The sequence below is a fragment of the Mustelus asterias genome, chromosome 6, assembly GCF_964213995.1.
Source record: "Mustelus asterias chromosome 6, sMusAst1.hap1.1, whole genome shotgun sequence".
NCBI classification, from domain to species: Eukaryota; Metazoa; Chordata; class Chondrichthyes; order Carcharhiniformes; family Triakidae; genus Mustelus; species Mustelus asterias.
The window spans coordinates 17,701,689-17,728,329 of NC_135806.1; the positions used below are offsets into that span (position 1 = coordinate 17,701,689).

The following is a 26,641-nucleotide window of genomic DNA, read 5'->3' on the forward strand; positions in this document are numbered from 1 at the left end:
TTGTCCCTAATCCTTTTGTTTAATCCAAAAACAGCACAATAGCTGGATTTGTTCTTTATATTTATACGGACAAGTCCCCAATGTACGAAAAATATATATATATATAGCTTCTAGTAAGCTTTGACTAAAACTGAGAACACATTAGATGTGATTATTCAGTAAATTCTGTGCAAAGTGTATTAATCATCTGGCTCACAATGTGGCTAACATATGCTTGCTAAAAGCTAAATATATTCATACACAGGGACGTGCTCTCTGCAAGCAGGAATAATATGTCCAGGCAGCATGCTTTTTTGAATTAAACAAAAGCATGGGTGCCAGTAGTTTCCTGGTGCATTCTCCATGGTAACACATTGACAGAATCAACTTGCCAACCAATCAGCATTCTTTTCTCATGTAGTGCTAATTGTTGTTGCCTCTGACCTTTGTCACTCTTGCAGGTTTCCTGATGAGTAAAGATGCAAAGCTTCAGCAGCATGTATTTTTTCAGCAATATTCACAAATATCTACAGTTCCATAATACGCATATTACCATAACACAGAAATTCAAGAAATGCATCTGTTAACTTCTAAAACAGGTTTAACATTTCAAGCGGGATTCTAGCAATATATGCTGATTAAGCCATGCTTCTCAAGGGCAATTAGGAATGGGCAACAAATTCTCACCTTGCCATCCCCACCCACATTCCATGAAGAAGAACAAACTTCCAGAATTTTAAGAATTCAGCATGCTGATTGTTAATTATCTATTTAAAAACTTTGTATTGGTGCACTTATAAATCTTTTCCCGGAATTAAATACTGCCAGCATTTATTTTGCAAATTAAGTGCTATTACATGATGGTACAGCCAAAAGTAACCATACAGTGAACCACAACCCTAGCAGCGGTTATATTCACAGATGGTGTCACAAAATAGGTTAAAGAACAAATTGCATATTTCTCCACATAATACATACTCCAACAACAAATCCACAAGTTAAAAGAAAACTGAAAATAATTAAATAGCATTAGCGTTGCTTTGGATTGAAATAGATTACACCATAAGATGGAGGGACAGGATGTAGGTTTTCAGCTAAAATCCCCTAGTAAAATACTGCTCTCATTCACACCATCATCAGGCAAAGCAGTAAACAGGTACTTCTGCACCTGGGCCAAATTTCTAGTGGCTAATACAGCTTGTTTCATGAACTTTCTAAGGATTAAGTTCAGGTACCATTGTCTTTTTACCATCACGACAATCAAGAACAAAGACAGAGAAAGTGATATAAATTTTATTCCCCATTTTGTTTGCCCATCATGTTTCCCATAAAATTACCCTTGCAGAAATGGGTATTTTAATTTTCGCTGTTTAGCTTCATTTGGAAATTCTGGCATTTCCGAATAGGATTGTAGTTTTGAAATAGTACTTAGTTAAATAAATGACAAGTAGTTATGCACTATGTTGGTTCATTCAAAATGTTTTAAATGTTCACATTTAATTAAAATTATTCACAAAAATAATTATTCAAACACATGGTCTGATAAATAAACCTACTTGTATATATTTTAGTTAATAATTATACTAATTAACTACTCATCCAAGTATGGGATTCTTAGAAGTGCGCTTTTAAGTGCCCATTTATATTAAGTATCTCTCCTTCTCTAGCTGTCACCACTGCTTCAATCATTTAAAATTTGAGGATGGGATACAGCAAAACTGATTAATTTTAGATAATTGATACTATTTGAATGTAAATTACATGCAGGATAAATGTCAAGGGTTATGCAAATGAGTACTCCAGGAGAAAAGGCAGATATTGGGATGTCACTGTAATATTGTGTTGGGGAACTGGCTATAAACAGGGTTATTGTGATTAACAAAATGGAGCTGGAGAGGCCAATCTAACAATCAGAGCAGGCAATCCGTCTGACAATCCCTTGCAGCGTACAGAGTTGGCAAAAAATTAAATATTCCAATGCCAATCTCATTACTCAAGATTTCAATTTAGAAAGTCTTTTTTTCACCATCATTATCTGATCTGTACTAACATAGAAACCAGAGATGTGATTCATGCTTGTGAAGAGACAAACTTAAATTAATTATATTCTACAAAACTGATTTGGGATATGAAAAAATCTTGCATTGATCAAGAAAAGCTTCAAATATTACTCAAATTAAATAGGTCAGACATTATAAAATGAAAAATAAAATATTCCCACTTTTCAAATCCACTGCTTTCCAAATTTCCACTTATCACACAATGCTGCTGCTGACATATGACCGCAACAGAACTTCAAGCAACTCACTTGTTTTTGCCTCTGATTTACCTTTTCATTCTGCCAATCAGAAAATGCCTTGCACATTGAGTGGTAGGTAGGTGCTTGTTTCTTTTAAACTGTTGAAAGCCTGCCTTTTCACACAACTCTTTCCTCCCTACCCTCCCAGTCAAGAACTAAAGCGCACTCACCTCAACTCCTGGCCTCTACAGGGGAGACTAAGTAGTTTAAACTCTCAGCTTTGCATGGTCACAAAAAACAACAGTCTTGCAAAGTTGCTCACTACTACATTTGCTCTGCTGCTAACCATAAACAGCAGAACACATTTGCAAGTGATTTGTTTAGAGTGATTTTTTATAAAGTCAGCCAGAACAAAGTTCCGCAGTCCTACCACATTAGCGATGAATGGTGGTGAGCAATTTAAAAAAATGGGAGAAGGGACCTCCATAAATATCCCCGTCTCAACGATGGAGTCCAGCATTTGAATAATTTGCAGCCATCTTCAGTCAGAAATGCCAGAGTGGGTAATTCATGTCGTCTCAAGATCCTCAACATCACAGCAGTTGATTCCATTTACTCCACGTGATATCGAGAAATGGTTGAGAGCACTGGATGCATCAAAGATTTTACGCCCCGACAACAACAATAGTGAAGACCTTTGCTCAATAATCAGCTGCACCTATAACTAAGCTGTTTCAGTACAGTGACAACATTGGAATCTACTAGACAATGTGGAAATTTGATCGGATATATCCTGTCCGCAAAAAGCAGGACCAATCCAATCCGAACCACCCCTACCACAAAGGTCTATCACAATCCACAGTGGCAGTTATTCACCGACCTGTTCGGCTTCCAGCAGGATCACATGGCTCCAGACTTCATTATAGCCTTGATCTAAACATGGCCAAAGGAGCTGAATTCAGAAATGAAGTAGGAGTGACTTGCCTGTGATATCACAGCTGTATTGGAAAAGAGTTCTAGCAAATTTGAAGTTAATGGGAATCGGGGGAAAATTCTTCAATGGCTGGATTCATAAAGAGCACAAAGGAAGATGGTTGTGGCTGATGGAGCAAATCATCCCTGTGCCAGAGCATCGCTGCAAGAGTTCCTCAGGGTAGTGTGCTAGGCCCGACCATCTTCCACTGCTTCAATCAATCACCTTCCTGCCATTGTTCAGGTGAAGGCAAACCTAATGTTTTCTTCTTTCCACTGTACTGGCATTAGCACCCTATGAATTGAAACCCATTTTCCCCCCCATACCAATCTTTGAGCCCCTAAAGAAAGAAAAACTAATCTAAACACATTTACTTAAGAATTATTTGATTACATTCCAAATAACCATGGTCTGGAGACAGCAGTTGTACACTACATGTTTTCCAGCCCCCACTTGAACACTAAGTCCTTGGTATCATAGTATCATAGGATCCCTACAGTGCAGAAGGCGCCCATTTGTCCATCGAGTCCGCACCGACCACAATCCCACCAAGGCCCTATTCCCGTTTCCCCACATATTTACCCTCCTAGTCCCCCTGACATTATGGGGCAATTTATCATGGCCAATCAACATAACCCGCACATCTTTGGACTGTGGGAGGAAACTGGAGCACCCGGAGGAAACCCACACAGACACGGGGAGAATATGCAAACTCCACACAGTGACCTGAGGCTGGAATTGAACCCGGGTCCCTGGCACTGAGGGGCAGCAGTGCTAACCACTGTGTCACCGTGCTGCCCCACTTCAGCTTCTTGGGTAGCATTCAAAGGCAAGTTCAGATAACCTTGAAATTGTACTAAAGAGAAAGAACTAAACTAGTGAGCCCTATAAGTCCCCACTCAGCTGTATGGTCTTGTACTACACCAAGAGTATTTACCAACGGGTTCATTTGAAAATTCACTATAAATTTACACTTTAATTTTAAAAAATACAACTGATAATCTTTGAAATTTTAAAAACTTTGTCTCTTTTTCTCTTAAGCTGGGCCTTTAATTGTAATTGTGTTTAATAGGGGGCAGACAGTACTAGATTTCTGCCACTAGGTGTCATTTGAGCAACTTGGGTTGTATTCCCAAGGCACATCAATAATGGAAATTCAAATACCAATGTAGGTACAATTGAAGCTAATGCAAGCGTAAAAAAAACAAGCAAACCCTTTGTGCCCCTATTCAATATGTACTTAAGTTTATTTCCATAAAATAGAATCCCAACAGTGCAGAAGAAGGAGGCCATTCAGCCCATCGAGCCTGCACCAACAACAATCCCACCCAAGCCATTGACCCTGCTGGTCTCCCTCACACTAAGGGGCAATTTAGCCTGGCAAATCAACCTAACCCGCACATATTTGGAGTGTGGGAGGAAACTGAAGCACCCAGAGGAAGCCCATGCAGACATGGGGAGAATGTGCAAACTCCACAGTCACCCAAGGCTACAATCGAATCCAGATCCCGACGCTGCGAGACAGCAGTGCTAACCACTGTGCCACTATATAAACTAACAAGATTAAATGGAAGATGTAGGATAGCCTGGTGTATGATTGTGAAGAAGCTGTGCAAGGCATTGTGGATCTTGTGATCCATTGCACTCAAGATCCTGCCCTGATTGATCAAAGTTGACAGAAATTATGAATTTGGACATTATCGTGTAATACAAGTGATGATAGGAAAGTGTACCCAGATTACAATCTCGGAATAACGGAGCAGAGAGAAACACGAGTAGTTTAAATCCAGATGTGCTATAACCATACGAGGCAAAAATGAACTGGGCTATGCTAAAGCTTGAGGTTACTAAACCACATTTAATATTTGAATACAATCTGTTTCACACAGGTGAAATATCGGTTTAATGTCTAGAACTGGGACGAATTTTCCTCCTTATCGAAAACAAGCAGATCACACTTGAATGGAAAAGTACTGGTTCTCCAGCTGTGTAATATACTGGCCAGCATGGGATTGATCTGTACAGATCAGGATGGTTCCAGATGTGATCCTGTTCAATGCTGTGTTAGCTAATCCCAGCCAGAAAAGTATAAATGGCCCCAGCTTGGAAAGGGAAAAAACAAAACAATATTCATAGGTTTCTGATCAGTAACTTGATCAGCCCCAAGCCTCTGCTTTTGGTAGCTTAAGTCCAAACAGCTCTTAGCAACTCTCAATGGTCAGCTCTTTTATATATGCTTTAAACAGCACTGGAGGTAAAGGAGCATACCAATGGCAAGAGCAGAAAATTTGCATCCAATTAGAATTCAGGTAAAGGGAATAAATATACAAATAAAGAGAATGTCGCTCAATAAGGCAGCACAGATTCTTACGCATGTGCCTCAAAAGACATCTCAGTCCATGAGCAGACTTTGCCAAGGCTGAAAAAGGACTAAAATAGGCAAAAAAGCAGGAAATAAATCAATTTGCAGCCATGAGACTATAGGCTTGTTATGAAACAGCACAACACCTGACTTTGTTTGATGGCTGATATGGAGGAGGTACTGAAATTAAGTATTGCAAGGAGAGCTGCCTTCTCTACCACTCCACAGCATCATCCCCACACATCAGCATTGTAGGGTGCTTACAAGAAAGTGGAACCAAGCTGAAGGCCACAGCTGACCATTGCTGCCATGATATGTCAAGACCATGTCGCACATTAGCTTCAGGTGTCCTTTTCAGATGAGACAGCTCTCTTGACAAACCCTAGGGTGCCAATTTTCCACAGTTCTCGTGAGATAGATGCGCCAGATGTTACATTTGGTTGCTGGCGATCTGGCAGGTACGACACTGCTAGCTGATCACTTGACATATCTACTTTGACAGGGATAACATTACTGGAATAACATTATTGTGCTTCTAAGGAAGGACAACATTATGGTTAGTCAAATATTAATATGTTTATATAGCTATTGAGTCTATTGCTTCAGCTTTCCTTGGGAAGAGGAACTGGCCATCAACATACTAATGGTATTTGCAGATACTGGGCAGTGAGCACAGAACACCTCTCCTACATAATTTGATATTCCTCTGCAGGTAGTTCTTCACTTCCAAATTCAACAGATAGGGAACACATGTTCAGGAACACACTGATAGCAATGATGGTGCTCGCTTCTCAAGCCAGCAGGAAGAAAACACTATACTTCACAGAATGCTACAGTGCAGAAGAGGCCCTTAGCCCATTGAGTCCACACTGATGCATGAAAGGTGCTGACCTGCCCACCTAATCCCACTTGCCTTGAATGTTATGGCGTTCCAGGCACTTTTTAAACGATGCGAGGCATCCCACCTCCACCACCCTCCCAGGCAGTGCATTCCAGACCGTCACCATCCTCTGGGTAAAACTTTTTTTCCTCAAATCCCCCCTAAACCTCCCACCCCCTCACTTTTAACTTGTGTCCCCTCGTAAACTGACCCTTCAACTAAGGGGAAGAGCTACTCCCCATCTACCTTGTCCATTCCCTCAATCTTGAACACCTCAATCAGGTCGTCCCTCAGTCTTCTCTGCTCCAGAGAAAACAAGCCTATCCATCCGCTCTTTATAACTTAAATGTTCCATCCCAGGCAACATCCTGGTGAATCTCCTGTGCACCACTTCCAATGCAATCACACCCTTCCTATAATGTGACCAAAACTGCATACTCCAGTTGCTGCCTCACCAAAGTTCTATACAGCTCCATCATGACCTCACTGCTTTTGTAATCTATACCCCGACTGATAAAGGCAAGCGTGCTATATGCCTTTTTCACCACCCTATTAACCTGCCTTTCCGCATTCAGAGATCTATGGATAAAGACAGCAAGGTCCTTTTGTTCTTCGGAACTTCCCAGCGTCAGACCTTTCATAGTATACTTAAATACTTGTCCCAACATTAGTCTTTCCATGGCCTCCAATATAATGACTCCTCCCGAGCCACGAACACCCATTTCACAGGGTGTGATTAACATTTGATGCCCTCAATGCCAAAATAGCAGGAAATAGCGAGTTGCACAAACAGCCACTCCTTCTCCACCACAACCCCCCATAAAGTAATACTGAAACAAAGTTGTTGCCTATTGATCAATCACTTCATATTGCATCAGCATGCAAAACAGTTGCAATTTTCCTGGATGGCCAATTACCACCTTATAATTGAGCACATTTATTTAGCGAATGCAAAATCCCTAAGCGAAGAGGTTTGGGCACACAATGACAGGAAATGCAGGTTTTACCCTCCAGGTGGGGTATGCTAGAGCCATAGCACCAAACAAACCTCAGGGACGAAACTTCTCCATTCAACGCAAAAGGGTTGTGTTTGCATCTTCATGATGCTTTTACCCAACGCCAAGTCAGCTATAAATGTTTCCCCCAGGTCCTAAGGGTGCTGAGGGTCACTGAAAATAGTTTAATATCTCAAATCTGGATGTCAATCGTATGGCTAATAAATTGCAAAAAAGTTACAAGCTGATATATAACTTGCAGTTTTCTGTTGGTCTTTCCATCTATGTTTCGAGACAAAAATAAAGTGACGAGATAATAATTAGTGGATTAATCAAATGTGAGAGGTGGTTCAGAACAGCATTACGTAGCAGAGTAATACTCCCAGGGAATGAAATTAACTGATACAAACTGCCATAGGCAGACACAATGGGTTAAATGACCCGCCAGTACCAAAATATCCATGAAACCCATTTCTTTAAGATTTCAGGAGCGAATCACAAAACAAAAAGCATGTCAATAATCAACTAGCCCACAGAAATCTACTTAGAGCTCATTTTCTATCAGATAATGCAAACAAAAATCAGCAAGAACCATTCGACAACTATGCCTGAAGTTCAATTGTTTTGTGGAAATTACTTGTTTTAATTTTATCTTTATTCATAAAGTTGAATAGTTGAGATGTATGCACCAGTACAGAATTCGCCAAATTTAAATTTATTGGTAATTTTTGTGTGTTCTGAGATATCAACATTAGGGAATGAAATATTTCTCCTATCGGTACTCAACATTAACAGCAAGTACTCTCAGGTGTGTGGCTGGTTTGACAAAAGCTCCTTTAACACTACCCCAATTTTTCCTTATGCTAAGTCTGCAAAGTGCATCCTCATCAGGATGACCTTCTTATTTCTCACAATGATCACCATTCTGCCTCATGAGATTTCGAGTCGAAAATAAGGGTTTACAATTTCTAGAAACTGTTTATATTGCTGAATCTCAACTGAAAGTTTTTGCCAGCCAATGAAACACTTCTGACATTTCTGTCTGAGGTACCCTAGGTGAAAGGCATCATCAATCAGCACACTACCTGGTCCGATGTGTATTACTTTCAATCTAATCTATAACATGATCAATTATATAATTTTACTGCTGTTATCCCTGCAATGAGGAATATTAAAGGGGACTGATCCAGTTATCAAAATTAAGAAAGGCAAGAATTTAAATAGCGATAAACTTTTTGCAGCTGCAGACAAAACATTACTCGGATATTAGAAAAACTAAGGGAATAATTAAGGCATTAGGAAAAGTGGGGAGGTATAATTTGCAGCACATACGGGCATAGGGCTAATGAGTTAGAGGCTTCTATTTAAAAGTAGCAGCACAGGCTTAATTTTAAAATGTTTTGTTGAACATCTCACCTCTTTTCTTCCCTTGCTCGCTGCTGTTCTTCTTGTCGCAAAGCCTGAATCATTATGGACTCAGTAACGCCTGTCGACATGCCCCCTAAGCTGCGGGGCATGGAACGTCGACGAGTGGAAGTGCACACTGCTCCTCGCTCCTCTTCTAAACCATAACGGCCTTTCGACGTCACTGCGATTGTCGTCTTCTCTCTCAGTGGCCTTGTATGCATAAAATAAACTACAATCAATGACATGAAAATGGTAACACAAGTCGATTGGAGGAGTTGAATTAATGGGTAAAGTCTTCCCATTAGACTTATTTAACACATTAGTATCAATACATAGATTGGGGTACAGAAATTATTTGCGCCAAAACCTTTTCAATTTTATATTGCTTTCAATCCACCATATTGTTCCCACATGACTACCTCCAGCAGCAAATTTGTAGCTACTTAAAGCTTACTGAGTTGCACAATGACCACACAAAAATATACACATCCTGTGACAACACATGTAGAAAAGGAGGTTAGTGTAAAGTACTTAACTTTGAAGATAGAATTTTTTGTACACACTGTTGATCTATTGTGCCTTTGTTCAAAGGAAGCTGCAGGACATGCTTGGTAAAAGGAAGATCATATATATTTTAATAGAGAAGGCATTATTGCAATGGTGAATATAAAGAATACTGCTCAAATTAGTGAAATAAAGTAAAGGATCGAAATAAATCCTTTTTTTAACCCCCCCCCCCTCCAAAATTTTAGTTGGCCTGTATTTAAAAATCCAACCCTCCAGTGTTAAGAACTCTTTACAGGAACATAACTTGGGCATGGCACGAACAACTCTATTGCCAGGCAGCAGCCATGCCTGACCAATTGTAAACTTCCACGGAAAGTCAGCCTCAGAAATTTCATCAGCCGCAGTCTGTCCAATCCTGGAATGGAGCCACACAGACTGGTGCCCAGCCAGTAAACCACAGATTAAGAGACTGTGAATCAATAAGGGGAATGAAGAAACAATAAGACAGAATATCTTCCAAGCTTTTATCTGCTGAACCTCTATGTGCATCTGCGGACTCCAAAAGAAACTGGAAGGCTTTGAGAACTCTGGCAGCAGCAGCTGCACAATGTAACCATTAATCCATAACAGGTCAATGTTGATAGAGGAAATACTTTTTTATTTGCTGTATTTTGTTTATTGCTATTCCTGACACGATTCATAATGTTAACAATTTGACTGAAGCCCAAAGTCAGTGCCACAAGTTATAACAGAGCAGTTCTACATGCTCATAGTTGAAACTAATTGGAATACTCCCACCTTTCAGCTTGTAATAAATTAGGCCTTCAGTACAGAGTATATTGAATTTGAAGTTTACAGTTTAGTCATTTGAAATGCGCCTTTCAGGATTGGCTTTTTGCTTATAAAAGGGGGCAAAAAAATTGAACAGTGCCCCAAAGTAATCCAACTTCACAATGAGCTATAACCAAGCAGATCAGACCAATTAGTACTATGGATTAACACAACAAAATAACCTGGCAAATCTTATGAGCAATTAATAGAAGGTATTTATTTATATTTCATGTTTTATAAAGATCTTTTCAAATCGTTACAACTATGCTACCAGGAGTTATTGCTCAGAATATTTTGGGAAGTGTACGTAACAAGATACCAAGGTTCTAAGGACTAACATGAAGCTGGGTTTCCACAGTGGAGCTTAGAGCAAAAGGTTTTTGTGACATGGATTTTCATTGTATATCATAGAAATCATAGAATCATAGAAATCATAGAAACCCTACAGTGCAGAAGGAGGCCATTCGGCCCATCGAGTCTGCACCGACCACAATCCCACCCAGGCTCTACCCCCACATATTTACCCACTAACCTACACATCTCAGGGGCAATTTTAACCTGGCCAATCAACCTAACCCGCACATCTTTGGACTGTGGGAGGAAACCGGAGCGCCTGGAGGAAACCCACACAAACACGAGGAGAATGTGCAAACTCCACACAGACAGTGACCCGAGCCGGGAATCGAACCCGGGACCCTGGAGCTGTGAAGCAGCAGTGCTAACCACTGTGCTACCGTGCCGCCCTGGACAATAAAGTCACCCTGCATACTGAAAATATATTTCTACAAGATGACTGTAGAGTAACAATGCTGACAATACATAACAATAGAACATTTAAGTCAAAAGGAAAAATGAAACTACTCTGAGCTACATGCTTCAATATTTCACACATTTCGTGCACTCTTAAGAGTTTAAAATGTTATTTAGAGAAAAAGCACCCTAGAGAATTCTACACCATGCTGGTTAGAAAACAAGGGACCAGCATATGATTGCTTGTTCCCTTCTAATTTCACGCTAAGAGAATTGGTAAATATTGTATAAATGCCTTTTGGAAATTGTCAGCATATGAACCAAGAGGAATTTAAAACCACTCAATATTCATTGATTGCACATCAAAGGGATAATGCGGCAAATTAAAATAGATCATTTGTCAACAACACATATCCATAAACCCAGGCAATTCATTTGAACAATTTTTTCTATTGCCTCTGTTCAAACTCCCACAGCCATTTTAAAATCAGAGCAGATGATAGTTGATATTACAAGTATATCACAGACATGTTCCATCTGCTTTCCTGTCCACTACTGCCTCCAGCCTGACATCCTGAGCTTTGCATCAGACCACAACTCATAAGACACCAGAGACCAAACTGGAGCAAGAGCTTGCCTTTGCCGTGGCACTGGGAAACAGCACTTCAAACTTGATCAAAATTCTTAAGTCACATTAGGCATGAAGCAACAGCAAGTCAAGAAAATCAATAAAATATGACAGCCGACAGAAGCAAACTGTGAAGATTCTGGAATTTGAGAATCTGGGACACTTAACAACAGAAACTTTGTAGAAGTAAAAGTTCAAAATCAGTAAATTGTAGTAAGTGTCCAGAAATATTCACTGCTACTTCCGAGATCAAATTAAACCAAAACTTTTACATATCTTGCAATTTTCCAGGAGTAGTTCCCATACTCTCACCCACACAAAAGTAGTACTGGTGGGAAAATTTCCACATCATGAGCATCTGTAGTCAGACTTAATAGCCTACATGTAGCAGATTTCAAAGATAAAAACTAGGCAACAAAGACAAAAACTAGGTGTTAAAAACCTTGAAGAAATTAGGGGGGATATTTCCAATTCAATTCTATTGATTAAATATGATACCAAGTAATAAACAATTTAAACAAGGTTGAAAAACCTTTCCGTAAGTAAATGAGAATTTTTCATTTTCAGATTCCATTCTGCCAATATTTTTGTGAATGTTCTGAGTGCTGACACAACATTACTACAAATGACAAAGAATGGAACACATAACCATATCTCACAACTACCATCACCATAATAAATTACTAGGTCAGGTATAGCATAGAAGAGCTAACAGAGCTCCTTTTACACTGCTAAGTGACCAGACTCAAGCCCATCTCAGAATAGCAATGGGCTGCACTGGTTTCACATTGTGTGGCCTGTCTCGATGAGCAACATCAGTTCTCACCAAGATGCAAGCAGTTGTGTGCTGTGGATTTGTGCTAATTATGAATTTTGTTGAAGCTGGCTAATCTCATTTTACCTCTCATTTTTCTGCTGACAAAATATGCAGCACAAAGCCTTTTCAAATCAAGTAAATAAATAACTCTGCTTTCAAACTGGAGAAACCCAAAGTATTAGCATTAGGGAAGAGTAATAAGCTTGGGAAGGTAAATTACAAGCATTGTGTAAGCAGTGGGATTTTACGTTACTGAGACAGCCAATTACAGCATTGGAGTTTCACCAGCAATATTGTTTAGTAGATTGTTAACGACACCTCATGGACCACAAGCAGCGCCTAGTGTTTTGGAAGCCTCAAATGTCCAATCAACCTTAAAGCTATTTATGTTTTAGTATCTGGTTGGTTGATCTGATTTTGGAGGGATAACTCAACACTACAAGAATTATTGCATGAACAAATGGGGACATGAAGGTTCAGACAAAGACATTCAAATTTCCTGTGATTCAAATCTCCATAGAACATAACAGCGCAGTACAGGCCCTTCGGCCCTCAATGTTGCGCCGACCAGTGGTACCAATCTAAACTATTCCAATATCATCCATATGTTTATCCAATAACCACTTGAATGCTCTCAACGTTGACGAGTCCACCACTGCTGCAGGCAGGGCATTCCACGCCCTTACTACTCTCTGAGTAAAGAACCTACCTCTAACATCTGTCCTATATCTCTCACCCCTCAATTTAAAGCTATGTCCCCTCGTGCTAGCCAACACCATCCGAGGAAAAAGGCTCTCACTATCCACCCTATCTAATCCTCTGATCATCTTGTATGCCTCTATTAAGTCACATCTTAACCTTCTCTCTAACAAAAACAACCTCAAGCCCCTCAACCTTTCCTCATACGATTTCCCACCATACCAGGCAACATCCTGGTAAACCTCCTCTGCACCCTTTCCAACACTTCCACATCTTTCCTAAAATACGGCGACCAGAACTGTACGCAATACTCCAAATGCGGCCGCACCAGAGTTTTGTACAGTTGCAGCATGATCTCCTGGCTCCGAAACTCAATCCCTCTACCAATAAAAGCTAACACACCGTACACTTTCTTAACAACCCTATCAACCTGGGTGCCAACTTTCAGGGATCTATGCACATGGACACCCAGATCCCTCTGTTCATCCACACTACCAAGTATCTTACCATTAGCCCAGTACTCTGTATTCCTGTTACTCCTTCCAAAGTGAATCACCTCACACCATGGCATGTACCAGTGGTCAAAAGATAAAACACTTTGGAACTCCAAATTTAATTAAGGATACCAAGGCTTTGGAGACTGTAAGAGAAGAATTACAGGAAGATACTAGGGATGAGGACTTCAGTTATGTGGAGAATCAAGAGATACTTTAAGTGTTCCCCTTATATCAGAAGATTAAAAAAGCCTTGCGTATCACATGGTGCCTTTCACATTCTCTGGATGTCCGAAAGTGCTTTACATGTAGTATTTTCTCATGTTTCACTTTCAAAAGGAAATTGGATATATACTTCAGAAAAATATGCAAGGCTATGGGGAAAGGTCAGGAATGTGGAGTGATTGAGACACCTCTTTCAAAGTATAACCTGGTACAGGTACATGGGTCAAACAGTCTCCAGTATGAGTCTACAATTGTATCTAAATTTTTCCAAAATACACCCAAAACCTCAGAATTCTACCAGCACCATTAAACCCATTTCAGATAAACTTGCAGTGATATAGGCTCTAAATTCTGACACAGACTTAACTTGGAATGGGGGAGCAACCTAGGGGAGATTGCCTTGTACTTTGTTGAAACAGTAACTTTTGAGGATGATCAAGTAAATTGTGTGTATTCAGGTAAGAATGCCAGAAATTTAGTGGGGTACAGGGAGCCATTAGAAGTCAACAGAACTGGAACAATACGTGAACAGAATTGAGACACATTGAAGTTTATGAAAGGCGAACTTCAGGCACCAATGAAGTAAACAACTGGAAATAAACATCAATAAGAACTATACTGGGATGAGATAGGAATGGTCAAATGGTCAATGTCAGCTGTGGCCCAATTGATAGCACTCCTGCCTTTTGACTCAAAAGGTTGTTTCAAGATTTGAGCACAACAATCAAAGTTGGCATTAGAGTGCAGTACTAAGTATTGGCTTGAAAGAATTACTTAGACGAGCGGTAAATTAACATACCTGAGACAGATATAGTCATTCGCCCAAGGGTATTCCAGTGTTAACAGTTCATTAGTTCAGCTTCAATGCAAAGACAGGATTAGTAACCCTTTCAAATTAGCACTGCCAATTAATCAGCAAACAAAAACTGACAGAATTTTAAAGATCTTTTGAAAGTCCTGAGAAGCAAATGTTTAATAAAGTCGGGGGCCACTAGGACCCATTTCTTAATTTGAGATATCCTTTGGATGACAAAGCCGAAAATTTTAGCTAATTAAATTCTCCTATTGTCCTCAAACTCAGTTTGCTAGAATGCGACAGTTGGATCCAGAATGACACCAACAGCGCAGGTTTAATCCCTGTAATGGCCATGGTTGTTCATGGCGGCCCGCTTCCTTGTCATGTGGAGATGCCAGCGTTGGACTGGGGTAACACAGTAAGAAGTCTCACAACACCAGGTTAAAGTTCAACAGGTTTATTTGGTAGCAAAAGCCACTAGCTTTCGGAGCGCTGCTCCTTCATCAGGTGAGTGGGATTTCAGTTTACAAACTTGTAATTACCTGTAAAGACTCGCATTCCAACCATTATTTTGTAAATTGAGTGTGTGCCCTTATATGCCCTGTTTGTGAACAGAACTCCCACTTTCACTTAAGGAGCAGCACTCCAAAAGCTAGTGGCTTTTGCTACCAAATAAACCTGTTGGACTTTAACCTAGTGTTGTGAGACTTCTTACTGTCCTTGTCATGTCCCACACATGATGTGGACTGATGCACAAGCTATATAACAACTATCTCTCTAATACTTTTTGGCCCTTCGTGGACTCCAGCTATTTATTCATTCTATAGTCCTTCAAGGAGTTACTCCTTCCCAGAAAGATGGACTAATAGCCTGTTCAGTTTGCTCGGTTTTAGATGGACAGAACTGGGCAATAATACAGAAAAAGCAAGTCTCCCACAGTAAATTTCAATACGTTTTTATTGTGCCTCAATTTTCAATGGAAGATAACCATCATCATTGGTTAGTTTTATCAGTTTTGGTTAAAATTTCCTTTCAAGTTATGAAATTATGCAATGATTAAGATGTTGAGTAACATATCTCCTGCCCCCACCTATTAACACTCTTACCCATTGTAACTCAAAACATAAACTTGACATTTGCCATAGTTCAAATTGAATTTGGTAAACACCTGAAATTTTATAGACAATTAAGCATAGATTTAAAGGCATTTGTTTACTGGTGCAAACTGCTGCCATTGGGACCAACAAATCAATTCAAGTCACCTGTTAATGAGACACCAAATTGATTTTGTATCACCCAAATAGAAACAAATGTGTTAAAATCATAGTTTACAGAACAGACTGCCGCTATTTGATCTTTGATATCTTTCACTCTTTGAAAGAACATTCATGCTCAGTCCAACACCCCTTTTTGTCCTTAGCCCAACAAGTTTCTCATCCTCAAGCAACTATCTAACTCACTTATGAAATTATGAAATCGATTTCCACTGCCTTTTCATATACAACATTCCGGATTCTGACAACCCAGCGAAAAAATTCTAATTTCTCCTCTCGATATTTCACCAATGATCCTAACCCCATGATCTCTGGTTATTGAATAGTTATTTAATAATGGTTATTAACTCAACAAAAATGAACAATTTTCAGAGATGCTTCTGTGAACACGCACACATTCCTTTGCTCTCTAAAAACTCAGAAACCCAATGCAGATAGTCATAAGCCATTCAGATTAGTAAGGTTCCACGTTAAATCCCTAGTCAACATAAAGCGGAATTTTTTTTTATTTCAGTGACCCTTGGTTAGGAGGCACGAGTAACAATAAAAGAGGGCTCCTACTCCCAATTACTACCCAACAAATGCATGTCATATATATGTCCTGTATAGACAGGAACAAATTCTGTTTTACTTCATGGTCAAATAGCCTGCCAACCTTCACCACCAAAGCTACACCACATGAATAACATGTGGTGAAGAAGGTACTCACCCTAACTATTCAATGTATTCAGAACAGAAGAACATTGGCAGAGAGAAAAAACAGCATTCCTGTAACACAACAGATTTAGCTTAGTTTGGCTTTACATTAGTTGCAATATTTAATCCGACCAGGTGATTAATCCAGCCACTACGGGTATACAGGATTTGAACAATATTTGGTTTACTAATAAAACTGGATAGATTATCGGCCATTGATCTAGGTACGAGAAACAGCAACAGCACACTTACTCAGTCAACTCTGCAAAGTCCTCCTGAAATCTGGGGTCTTTGTGCCAAAATTGGAAAACCTGTTGCGTAGGCCAGTGAAGCAACAGCCTGACATTTACTTTTATTTATTCTTTCATGGATGTGGGTTTCACAGACAAGTCCAGCATTTATTGTCTATTCCTAATTAGCCTGGGCCTCTGGATTACTCATCTAGTGACATTAGCACTACTTCAGTGTCCATCACCAAGAGTGGTATCAAGTCAAACACGGGTCCTGCTAGTTACCAGCTGCCTGCCTGCTTTCCCCACACACCCCCCCCCCCGATCTAGATCGGGGACTTCAATGTCCATCAAGAGTGGCTCAGTAGCACTGCTACTGACGATGCTGGCTCAGTCATGGAAGACACAGACTGGGCTTTGGTTGGTGGCAAGGGAACCAAGGGAGAAAAACTACCTCGTCCGTATTCTCATCAATCTACCTGTCACAGATGCATCTGTTCCTCACTAGACTGGTCGGACTGGCCACTTGACCTACTTGTTGTCTTCACACAGAAGATACCCGCTAACATTTTTAATCATACCAATCACACAAGGATTGGGTAAAACAATAATGTGGGTTCCTTATTTGAAGATAAGAGTATGCACAAATGTTAACCAGGACACTAAGTATACATGTCTGACTTCTGCTGCTGCAGACTAAATACAATAAGTTGTCTCGCAACACCAGGTTAAAGTCCAACAGGTTTATTTGGTAGCACAAGCCACTTGGCTATCTGTCTCTGCTCAGCAACTCTGCATTGTTGTGTATCGTGAAGGCCGCCTTGGAGAACGCTTACCCGAAGATCAGAGGCCAAATGCCCGTGACCGCTGAAGTGCTCCCCAACAGGAAGAGAACACTTGCCTGGTGATTGTCGTGCGGTGTTCATTCATCCGTTGTCGTAGCGTCTGCATGGTCTCCCCAATATACCATGCCTTGGGATATCCTTTCCTGCAACGTATCAGGTAGACAACGTTGGCCGAGTTGCAAGTGTATGTACCGTGTAACTGGTGGATGGTGTTCTCACGTGAGATGATGGCATCCCCGTGTCGATGATCCGGCACGTCTTGCAGAGGTTGCTGTGGCAGACTGATAGCCAAGTTCCACACATGAGGACGGCCTCAACTGGGGTCTTGGGTTCATGTCACACTATCTGTAACCCCCACAACTTGACTGGGCTTGCAAAATCTCACTAACTGTACTGGCTGGAGACAATACACATCTCTTTAACCTGTGCTTAACCCTCTCTCCACTCACATTGTCTGTACCTTTAAGACTTGATTACCTGCAAAGACTCGCATTCCAACCATTATTTTGTAAATTGAGTTTGTGTCTTTATATGCTCTGAGAATTAGGGGGCATAAGATGGGAACAGAAACAGTCAGGGAAAGGAACTAATGAAAAGTGGAACTTTTTCAAGGAACAAATACTGGGTGTCCTTGATAGGTATGTCCCTGGCAGGCAGGGAGGAAATGGCCGAGTGAGGGAACCATGGTTCACGAAAGAGGTGGAATGTCTTGTGAAAAGGAAGAGGGAAGCTTATGTAGGGATGAGGAAACAAGGTTCAGATGGCTCGATTGAGGGTTACAAGTTAGCAAGGAATGAGCTGAAAAAGAGGCTTAGGAGAGCTAGGAGGAGACACAAGAAGTCCTTGGCGGGTCGGATCAAGGAAAACCCCAAGGCTTTTTACTCTTATGGTGAGGAATAAAAGAATGACCAGGGTGAGGTTAGGACCGGTCAAGGACAGTAGTGGGAACTTGTGTATGGAGTCAGTAGAGATAGGCGAGGTGATGAATGAATACTTTTCTTCAGTGTTCACCAAGGAGAGGGGCCATGTTTTTGAGGAAGAGGTGTTACAGGCTAATAGGCTGGAGGAAATAGATGTTCGGAGGGAGGATGTCCTGGCAGTTTTGAATAAACTGAAGGTCGATAAGTCCCCTGGGACTGGAGAGTGGCGAATGTTGTTCCTCTGTTTAAGAAAGGGAATAGAAATGACCCTGGTAATTATAGACCGGTTAGTCTTACTTCGGTGGTTGGTAAATTGATGGAAAAGGTCCTTAGGGATGGGATTTATGACCATTTAGAAAGATGCGGATTAATCCGGGATAGTCAGCACGGATTCGTGAAGGGCAAGTCGTGCCTCACAAATTTGATTGAATTTTTTGAGGAGGTAACTAAGTGTGTTGATGAAGGTAGGGCAGTTGATGTCATATACATGGATTTTAGTAAGGCGTTTGATAAGGTCCCCCATGGTCGGCTTATGATGAAAGTAAGGAGGTGTGGGATCGAGGGAAAGTTGGCCGATTGGATAGGTAACTGGCTATCTGATCGAAGACAGAGGGTGGTGGTGGATGGAAAATTTTCGGCTTGGAGGCAGGTTGCTAGCAGAGTGCCACAGGGATCAGTGCTTGGTCCTCTGCTCTGTGATTTTTATTAATGACTTAGAGGAGGGGGCGGGAAGGGTGGATCAGTAAATTTGCTGATGACACCAAGATTGGTGGAGTGGTGGATGAGGTGGAGGGCTGTTGTAGGCTGCAAAGAGACATAGATAGGATGCAAAGCTGGGCTGAAAAATGGCAAATGGAGTTTAACCCTGATAAATGTGAGGTGATTCATTTTGGTAGGACTAATTTAAATGTGGATTACAGGGTCAAAGGTAGGGTTCTGAAGACTGTGGAGGAACAGAGAGATCTTGGGGTCCATATCCACAGGTCCATATCCAGCTGTGAAAAAGGCCTATAGTGTGTTAGCTTTTATTAACAGGGGGTTGGAGTTTAAGAGCCGTGCGGTTATGCTGCAACTGTACAAGACCTTGGTGAGACCACATTTGGAATAGTGTGTGCAGTTCTGGTCACCTCACTATAAGAAGGGTGTGAAAGCACTGGAAAGAGAGCAGAGGAGATTTACCAGGATGCTGCCTGGTTTGGAGGGTAGGTCTTATGAGGAAAGGTTGAGGGAGCTTGGGCTGTTCTCTCTGGAGCGGAGGAGGCTGAGGGGAGACTTAATAGAGGTTTATAAAATGGTGAAGGGGATAGATAGAGTGAACGTTCAAAGACTATTTCCTCGGGTGGATGGAGCTATTACAAGGGGGCATAACTATAGGGTTCATGGTGGGAGATGTGGAAGGATATCAGAGGTAGGTTCTTTACACAGAGAGTGGTTGGGGTGTGGAATGGACTGCCTGCAGTGATAGTGGAGTCAGACACTTTAGGAACATTTAAGCGGTTATTGGATAGGCACATGGAGCACACCAGGATGATAGGGAGTGGGATAGCTTGATCTTGGTTTCAGATAAAGCTCGGCACAACATCGTGGGCCGAAGGGCCTGTTCTGTGCTGTACTGTTCTATGTTTATGAGCAGAACTCCTACTCACCTGACGAAGGAGCAGCACTCCGAAAGCTAGTGGCATGTGCTACCAAATAAACCTGTTGGACTTTAACCTGGTGTTGTGAGACTTTTTACTGTGTTTACCCCAATCCACCGCTGGCATCTCCACATCATGACTAAATACAAGCCATGGACTAATACATCACATCCTGTTGAGGTGGCAGTGATTGACAGCAGTTTAACTCATACTCCCCTTATAGTTACACATACATCATGTCATAAAACCCTCTATCATGCTGTGACATTAAGTACCGTGCTAAATGGGATGGATTCACAACAGATCTAGCAATTCAAAACTTGGGCCACAGTGCCTCATGGCATCAGCAGAATTATATTCACCACATTCAAATCTGTAACCTCTCTGCCCAACATATTCCTTACTCCACCTTACCGTCAAGCCAAGGGATCAACGCTGGTTCAATAAGTGAAGGGCTTGCCAGGAACAGCACCAGATTTATCAGAATGAGGTGCCAAACTAGAGAAGCACAACACAGGACTGTATACTGCCAAACATCAGACGTAGTACGCAATACACAGAGCCAAGCGATCCAATGGGTCAGATCAAAGATTTGTAGTCCTGACACATTCAGTCATGAACAGCTAACAGGAGGAGGCACCACAGACATCCCCATCCTCAATGAGGGGAAGACGTCCAGAACATCAGTGCAAAAGACAAGGCTGAAGCATTTGCAACAATCTTCAGAAAGTACGGAATGGATGAACCATCTCAGTCAGCTTCCTCCTGGGTCCCCAGCTTCACAAATGCCAGCCTTCAGCCAATTGGATTCATTCCACATGATATAAAAAAAAAAGGCTGAAGACACTGGATACGATAAAGGTTATGGGTCCTGACAACATTCTGGCAATAGTACTGAAGACTTGTGTTATGTATTTGTATTTATTCCTATTGGCTCACCACAGCTATGCTGTATTAATGTACGCACCAGAAATGATGTAACAGACCTAGCATAGGAATGAGAGAGAAGCGACAGCCAAGGAAAAGATCACACACCATCAATAACGCTCCATTTGTTTTTAACCAAGGTCCGTCTTGCGTATACGTCTCCAATACACAACTCGAGCTCCAGAATTAGCTATGCCCCTAGTCAAGCTGTTCCAGTATAGCTACAACAATGACATCTACCAGACATTGTGGAAAATTAACCCAGTCCACAAAAAGAGGAACAAATTCAATCCAACCAATTATCACCCCCCCATCAGTCTGCACTCGATCAAAGTGATAGAACATAGTGTCTACAGTGCCAGGAATAATTCAGAACTCATTACAGCTTTGGCTTAAACATGGACAGAAGAGCTGAACTCCAGAGGTGGGTAAGAGTGAGTGCCCTTGATATTAGTGTAGCACCCAGGAGCTCTAACAAAACTGGAGTCGATGAAAATCAGGGGCACAGTCTCGGGATAATGGGCTGATCATGAGTTTTTTAAGTTTAAGTTTATTTATTAGCGTCGCAAGTAAGCTTACATTAACACTGCAGTGAAATTACTGTGAAAATCTCCGAGTTGCCACATTCTGGCACCTGTTTGGGTACACTGAAGAAGAATTTAGCATGGCCAATGCAGCTAACCAGCACGTCTTTCAGACTGTGGGAAGAAACCGGAGCACCCGGAGGAAACCCACGCAGACACGGGGAGAACGTGCAGACTCTGCATAGACAGTGACCCAAGGCAGGAATCGAACCCGAGTCCCTGGCGCTGTGAGGCAGCAGTGCTAACTACTGTTCCACCCAATAGAAATTTCTTCACCCAGAGGGCTGCGGATGTTTCATTATTGAGTATACTTAAAGTTAAAAGAAACAGGTTTTTGGTGTCTCAGACAATTTAGTAGTCCAAGAATAATCAGGCAAGTTTTTAGCCAAATATTACCAACCAGATCAGAGAAAACTTCAGGTCTAATATTTCATAGTTATGAGAGATCAGTAATTTTGTGCAACCAAAAATGTTTAAAATTAAATAATCATAGAATCAGTCTGTTGTGTGTTTCAACTAATTTAACAGTTCAGGCAGATGTTAAAAATCTCATGGCACTCCTTGAAAAAGCCAACATCCTATCCAATATTCTCCATCAACTACTGTAAAAAACACAATTCAAATAAACAGTTTTGCCAGGAATAAACCCGATGATTTGAGAACAATTTTGTCCAACTATAGTACAGAACTGAATGTTAAACACAATGATGGTGTTCTCTATGGCCAATTACTCTGATGTGGGTGCCTCCTGGGCTTGTAAAATCTCACTAGCTGTTCTGTCTGGAGACAATACACATTTCTTTAACCTGTGTTTAATGTTCCCTCCACCCACATTGTCTGTACCTTTAAGACCTGGCTGGCTGTAGGATTCGCATTCTAATCAGTATTTTGCAACTTGATTTTGTCTGTTTGCACTGTTTGAGAGCACATTTCCACTCCATCTGACGAAGGAGCAGTGCTCCGAAAGCTTATGGTATTTGCTACCAAATAAACCTGTTGGACTTTAACCTGGTGTTGTGAGACTTCTCACCAATTACTCTGAAGCAGTGCTGACATCATGATGGGCATCAACCTCAAGCTTAAATTGTATCCTGGACCCCAAGAAATTCCAAAGCCTCATTTTAAGTGAAGAAACTCTCCATCCTCTGACCAATGGAGCCCCATGGCGATAAAACGTCCAGAAAATGTATGATTTGCGTGACTTTATTAAAACCTTTAAGTTATCATGCCGAATTCGATTTCTCCCCTCTTCTCACCAGTATAGAACAAGTATCTAAATACCAAGCATCAAGTAAAATTTCATCAATATTTTGTTTTTGATACAAGTAACTCACAGCGCTCAATGCTGCAGAAAATGTCCATGGCTTTCGTTTAAATAAAGGGAGAAGACAACAAAATGGACACAAAGTAGCAGTATTTTTGTTAAAGGAGAGAGCAATGGCTCATGGTGGAATGCATTGAAGAGCGAGTTAGACCATGATGGCTGAAAGCTTGCCCATTAATGGGAGAACAGCAGAGAAAATATGCAAACTTGGCAATGGTCAGAAAAGCAAAGAATGCAAGGTGGCACCTGTATCTGGAAGATGCTGCAGAAGGAGCATAGAATTGTTTCTTATTCATTCATGAGACGTGGGGATCACTGGCTGGGCCAGCATTTATTGCCCATTCTGAATTACCCTCGAGAAGGTGGTGGTGAGTTGCCTTCTTGAACTGCTGCAGTCTGAGAGGTGTAGGTACATCTACAGTGGAATGGAGATCCAGGATTTTGACCCAGTGATACTGAAGAAAAAGCAATATATTTTCAAGTGAGGATTGGTGAGTGGCTTGGAGGGAAACTTACAGGTGGTGGAGCTCCTATGTGTCTGCTGCCTTGCTCTTCTAGATGGTAGTGGTCATGGGTTTGGAATGTGCTAAATTCCTGCAGTGCATCTTGTAGATGATACACACTGCTGCCACTGTGCCTCGGGTGGTGAGGGTGAATGTGGATGGGGTGTCAATCTAGCAGGCTGCTTTGTCCTGGATGATGTTGAGGTTATTAAGTGTTCCTGGAGCTACATTCACTCAGACAGGTGGAGAGTATTACATCTCACTCAGGACTTGTGCCTTGTAGATGGTTGCCACGCTTTGGGGGAATCAGGAGACAAGTTACTTGGCACAGGATTCCTAGCCTCTGACAGGTTTTGGTAGCTACAGTATTTGTATGGTTAGTCCAGTTCAGTTTCTGATCATCCCCAGGATGTTGAAAGTGGGGTGGAACGGTCCTCAGCAGTTGACAGAAACCGTAAGAGCAAAAAAAAATGTACTAAGGCAACATGTTCTTTAATCAGTCTTAACGAAGTAGGGAAAGAAACCAAGGTGTCATTTGGTGATGAAGAGCCATAGCCAGTCAAGGGGATTCATAAAGGGAAAAATATTGTTACTTGTAAATCAAGGTTTGGTCAAAGGCAGTATTTAGATACAGCATTGTGGATGATTGTTCAGGCTTTCCAGAAGAAAGCAGGAGAAAGGCAATGATTTGATTTGATTTATTATTGTCACATGTATTAACATACAGTGAAAAGTATTGTTTCTTGCGTGCTATACAGACAAAACATACTGTTCATAGAGAAGGAAACGAGAGTGCAGAATGTGTTACAGTCATAGTTGGGTGTAGAGAAAGATCAACTTAATGCAAGATAAGTCCATTCAAAAGTCTGATGGCAGCAGGCAAGAAGCTGTTCTTGAGTCAGTTGGTACGTGACCTCAGGCTTTTGTATCTTTTTCCCGACGGAAGGTGGAGGAAGAGAGAATGTCCAGGGTGCGTGGGGTCCTTAATTATGCAGGCTGCTTTGCCGAGGCAGCGGGAAGTGTAGACAGAGTCAATGGATGGGAGGCTGGTTTGCGTGATGGATTGGGTTACTTTCACGACCTTTTGTAGTTCCTTGCGGTCTTGGGCAGAGCAGGAGCCTTACCAGCTGTGATACAACCAGAAAAAATGCTTTCTATGGTGCATCTGTTGAGTATTAAGTGGGGTAAGAAGGATGGTAGTGATATTGGCACCCAGCAAACACATCAATTGGGAAGGTTATAAAGCGGGGTTCCTGCTCAAAAGGAATCAATAAAGAATAGCTCAAGGGATTGTTCAGAGAATGCAGAAGAAAAAATATGCAACAGTCCAAAACTGAAGTCTCAAGTTTCTTAGGTTAGGTTTTGTGGATGGATAAAATCAACTGTAGACAGCATGGAGCCAGCTGGGAGAAGCCAGGATCAGAGTCCAATAATTGTGCAGCGGGGATTAACACAGGTGCTAGCAAGGACAATCGTTAACCAAGATATTGGGAATGTTGTCCTGTGGAACCGATGGGCAGAGAGTCAGCCACAAGCCAGCAACAATCTATCATGTTGTCCAATGGAGATGTGCACTGCAGACCACTGTTACAATCGATCTATAGCACAATTCTGCCCAAGCTGCCAATTTAATGGGGATGGATACTGAGAGAGATTCTTTGTCAACATTGGGAGAAAAACATACAGCTAGCGTTGACCCCACAACTGAGCAATTCTATTCTGGACTCGAGTTCAGTATTTGAACAAGAAAGAAACCAGTGAAAATGATCATTTTAATATCCGCTGCATTGGCATTGCCGAGGGCAGAATCAAGCTATTAGACCTTGCTGTTTCCTCTCTTCTCTGTTCTGTACTTTCTCCCCAAGATATCAAAGGGCTCATTAAAACAACATAATGATTAAGACAAAGTACATGCTTTCCATAAAACTATATTGAATATGAATTACATAAGGAACAAATGTATAAATTGAAAGTGATATTGAGTGTGTCAGAAATAAAGCTAGTAAAGATTTTTTCTCCATTATCCATCCTTACAGCCTCTCCATACAATCTGCCAAAATTGTAAGCACACTAGGGATCTATCATTTGCAATGGACTATAATCCATGCAAGTAGGATCTAGGAAACACACAGCCAAAACGTAATGAAAATGACAAAACATTAGATTATAAAAGCCAGAATCCATATATTCCAGTTATGCACCAACCAAACAGAACAAATTTCATCTTTATCCACTACTTTGCAATTGAAGTTTAAAAACTAACGTTGAGAGCAGCTTCCAACGCTAAATCTGCCACTACTTGTTGTGTAACATATACAGGCTCTGTTGTAGACACAAAATAATTGATGGTTGAGTAATTAATTAATTATTGAGGAAACAAATTTTTTGGGCAAACTTGCTCGAGTTCTTTTTGATGTGGTAACAGAGGGTTGATGAGGGTAATGTGGCTGGTGTGGTGTAGATGGACTTTCAAAAGCCATTTGATAACATGCCACTGAAAGTGTAGCATGGTTACAAAGTTGGACAAGTGACAGAAAAGAAAGTTGCTGGTGAACATGGTTTTGGGACTGGAGGAAGATGCACAGTGGTATTAGGATTATCTTAATATATATTAACTGACTTAAAAACTTAGGTGAGCAGCATACAATTTCAAAATTGTGAACTGTGAGGAAGCGAGTGACAAAAGACAAACAGGCTGCTAGAATGAGCAGACATCTGACAGATGAAGTTTAATACAGAGTAATACATTTTGATAGGGAAAGGCAATACAAAATAAAAGGCACAATTCGAAAAAGGTGCAGGAACAGAGGGGCCTGGCATATTTGCGTACAAATTGCTGAAGGTGGCAGGGCAGGTTAAAAAGGCATGCAGCATCCTGGTCTTAGAGAGAGTGCACAAAAGCAACGAGGGTTATGGTGAACCTTAATAAAACACTGACTCAACCTCAAGTGGCGTATTGTGTCCAATTATGGGCACCAGAAGGATGGATGCGATGACATTAGAGGGTGCAGAAAAGATTTGAGAACAGTTCCATCGATGATGGACTTAGTTAATTGGATAGATTGGGTTGCTCTCCTTAGTAAAAACAAAGCAGAGAGGAGATTTGATTGAGGGGTGTT

General features: G+C 41.1%; 1 protein-coding gene across 3 annotated transcripts in view; it reads right to left on the minus strand.

The window, feature by feature from the left end:
• brd10 (bromodomain containing 10) overlaps positions 1-26,641 on the minus strand; it is a 78,835-nt gene that overhangs the window by 43,855 nt on the left and 8,339 nt on the right. For 2 of the 3 annotated variants that reach the window (XM_078214097.1, XM_078214095.1), the window contains exon 2: positions 8,845-9,045. In XM_078214097.1, coding sequence (XP_078070223.1) covers positions 8,845-9,045 — 201 coding nt within the window. Of the gene's footprint in view, positions 1-8,844; positions 9,046-23,265; positions 23,355-26,641 lie in introns of those variants that run through there. The other variant, XM_078214098.1, reaches the window with a different exon arrangement.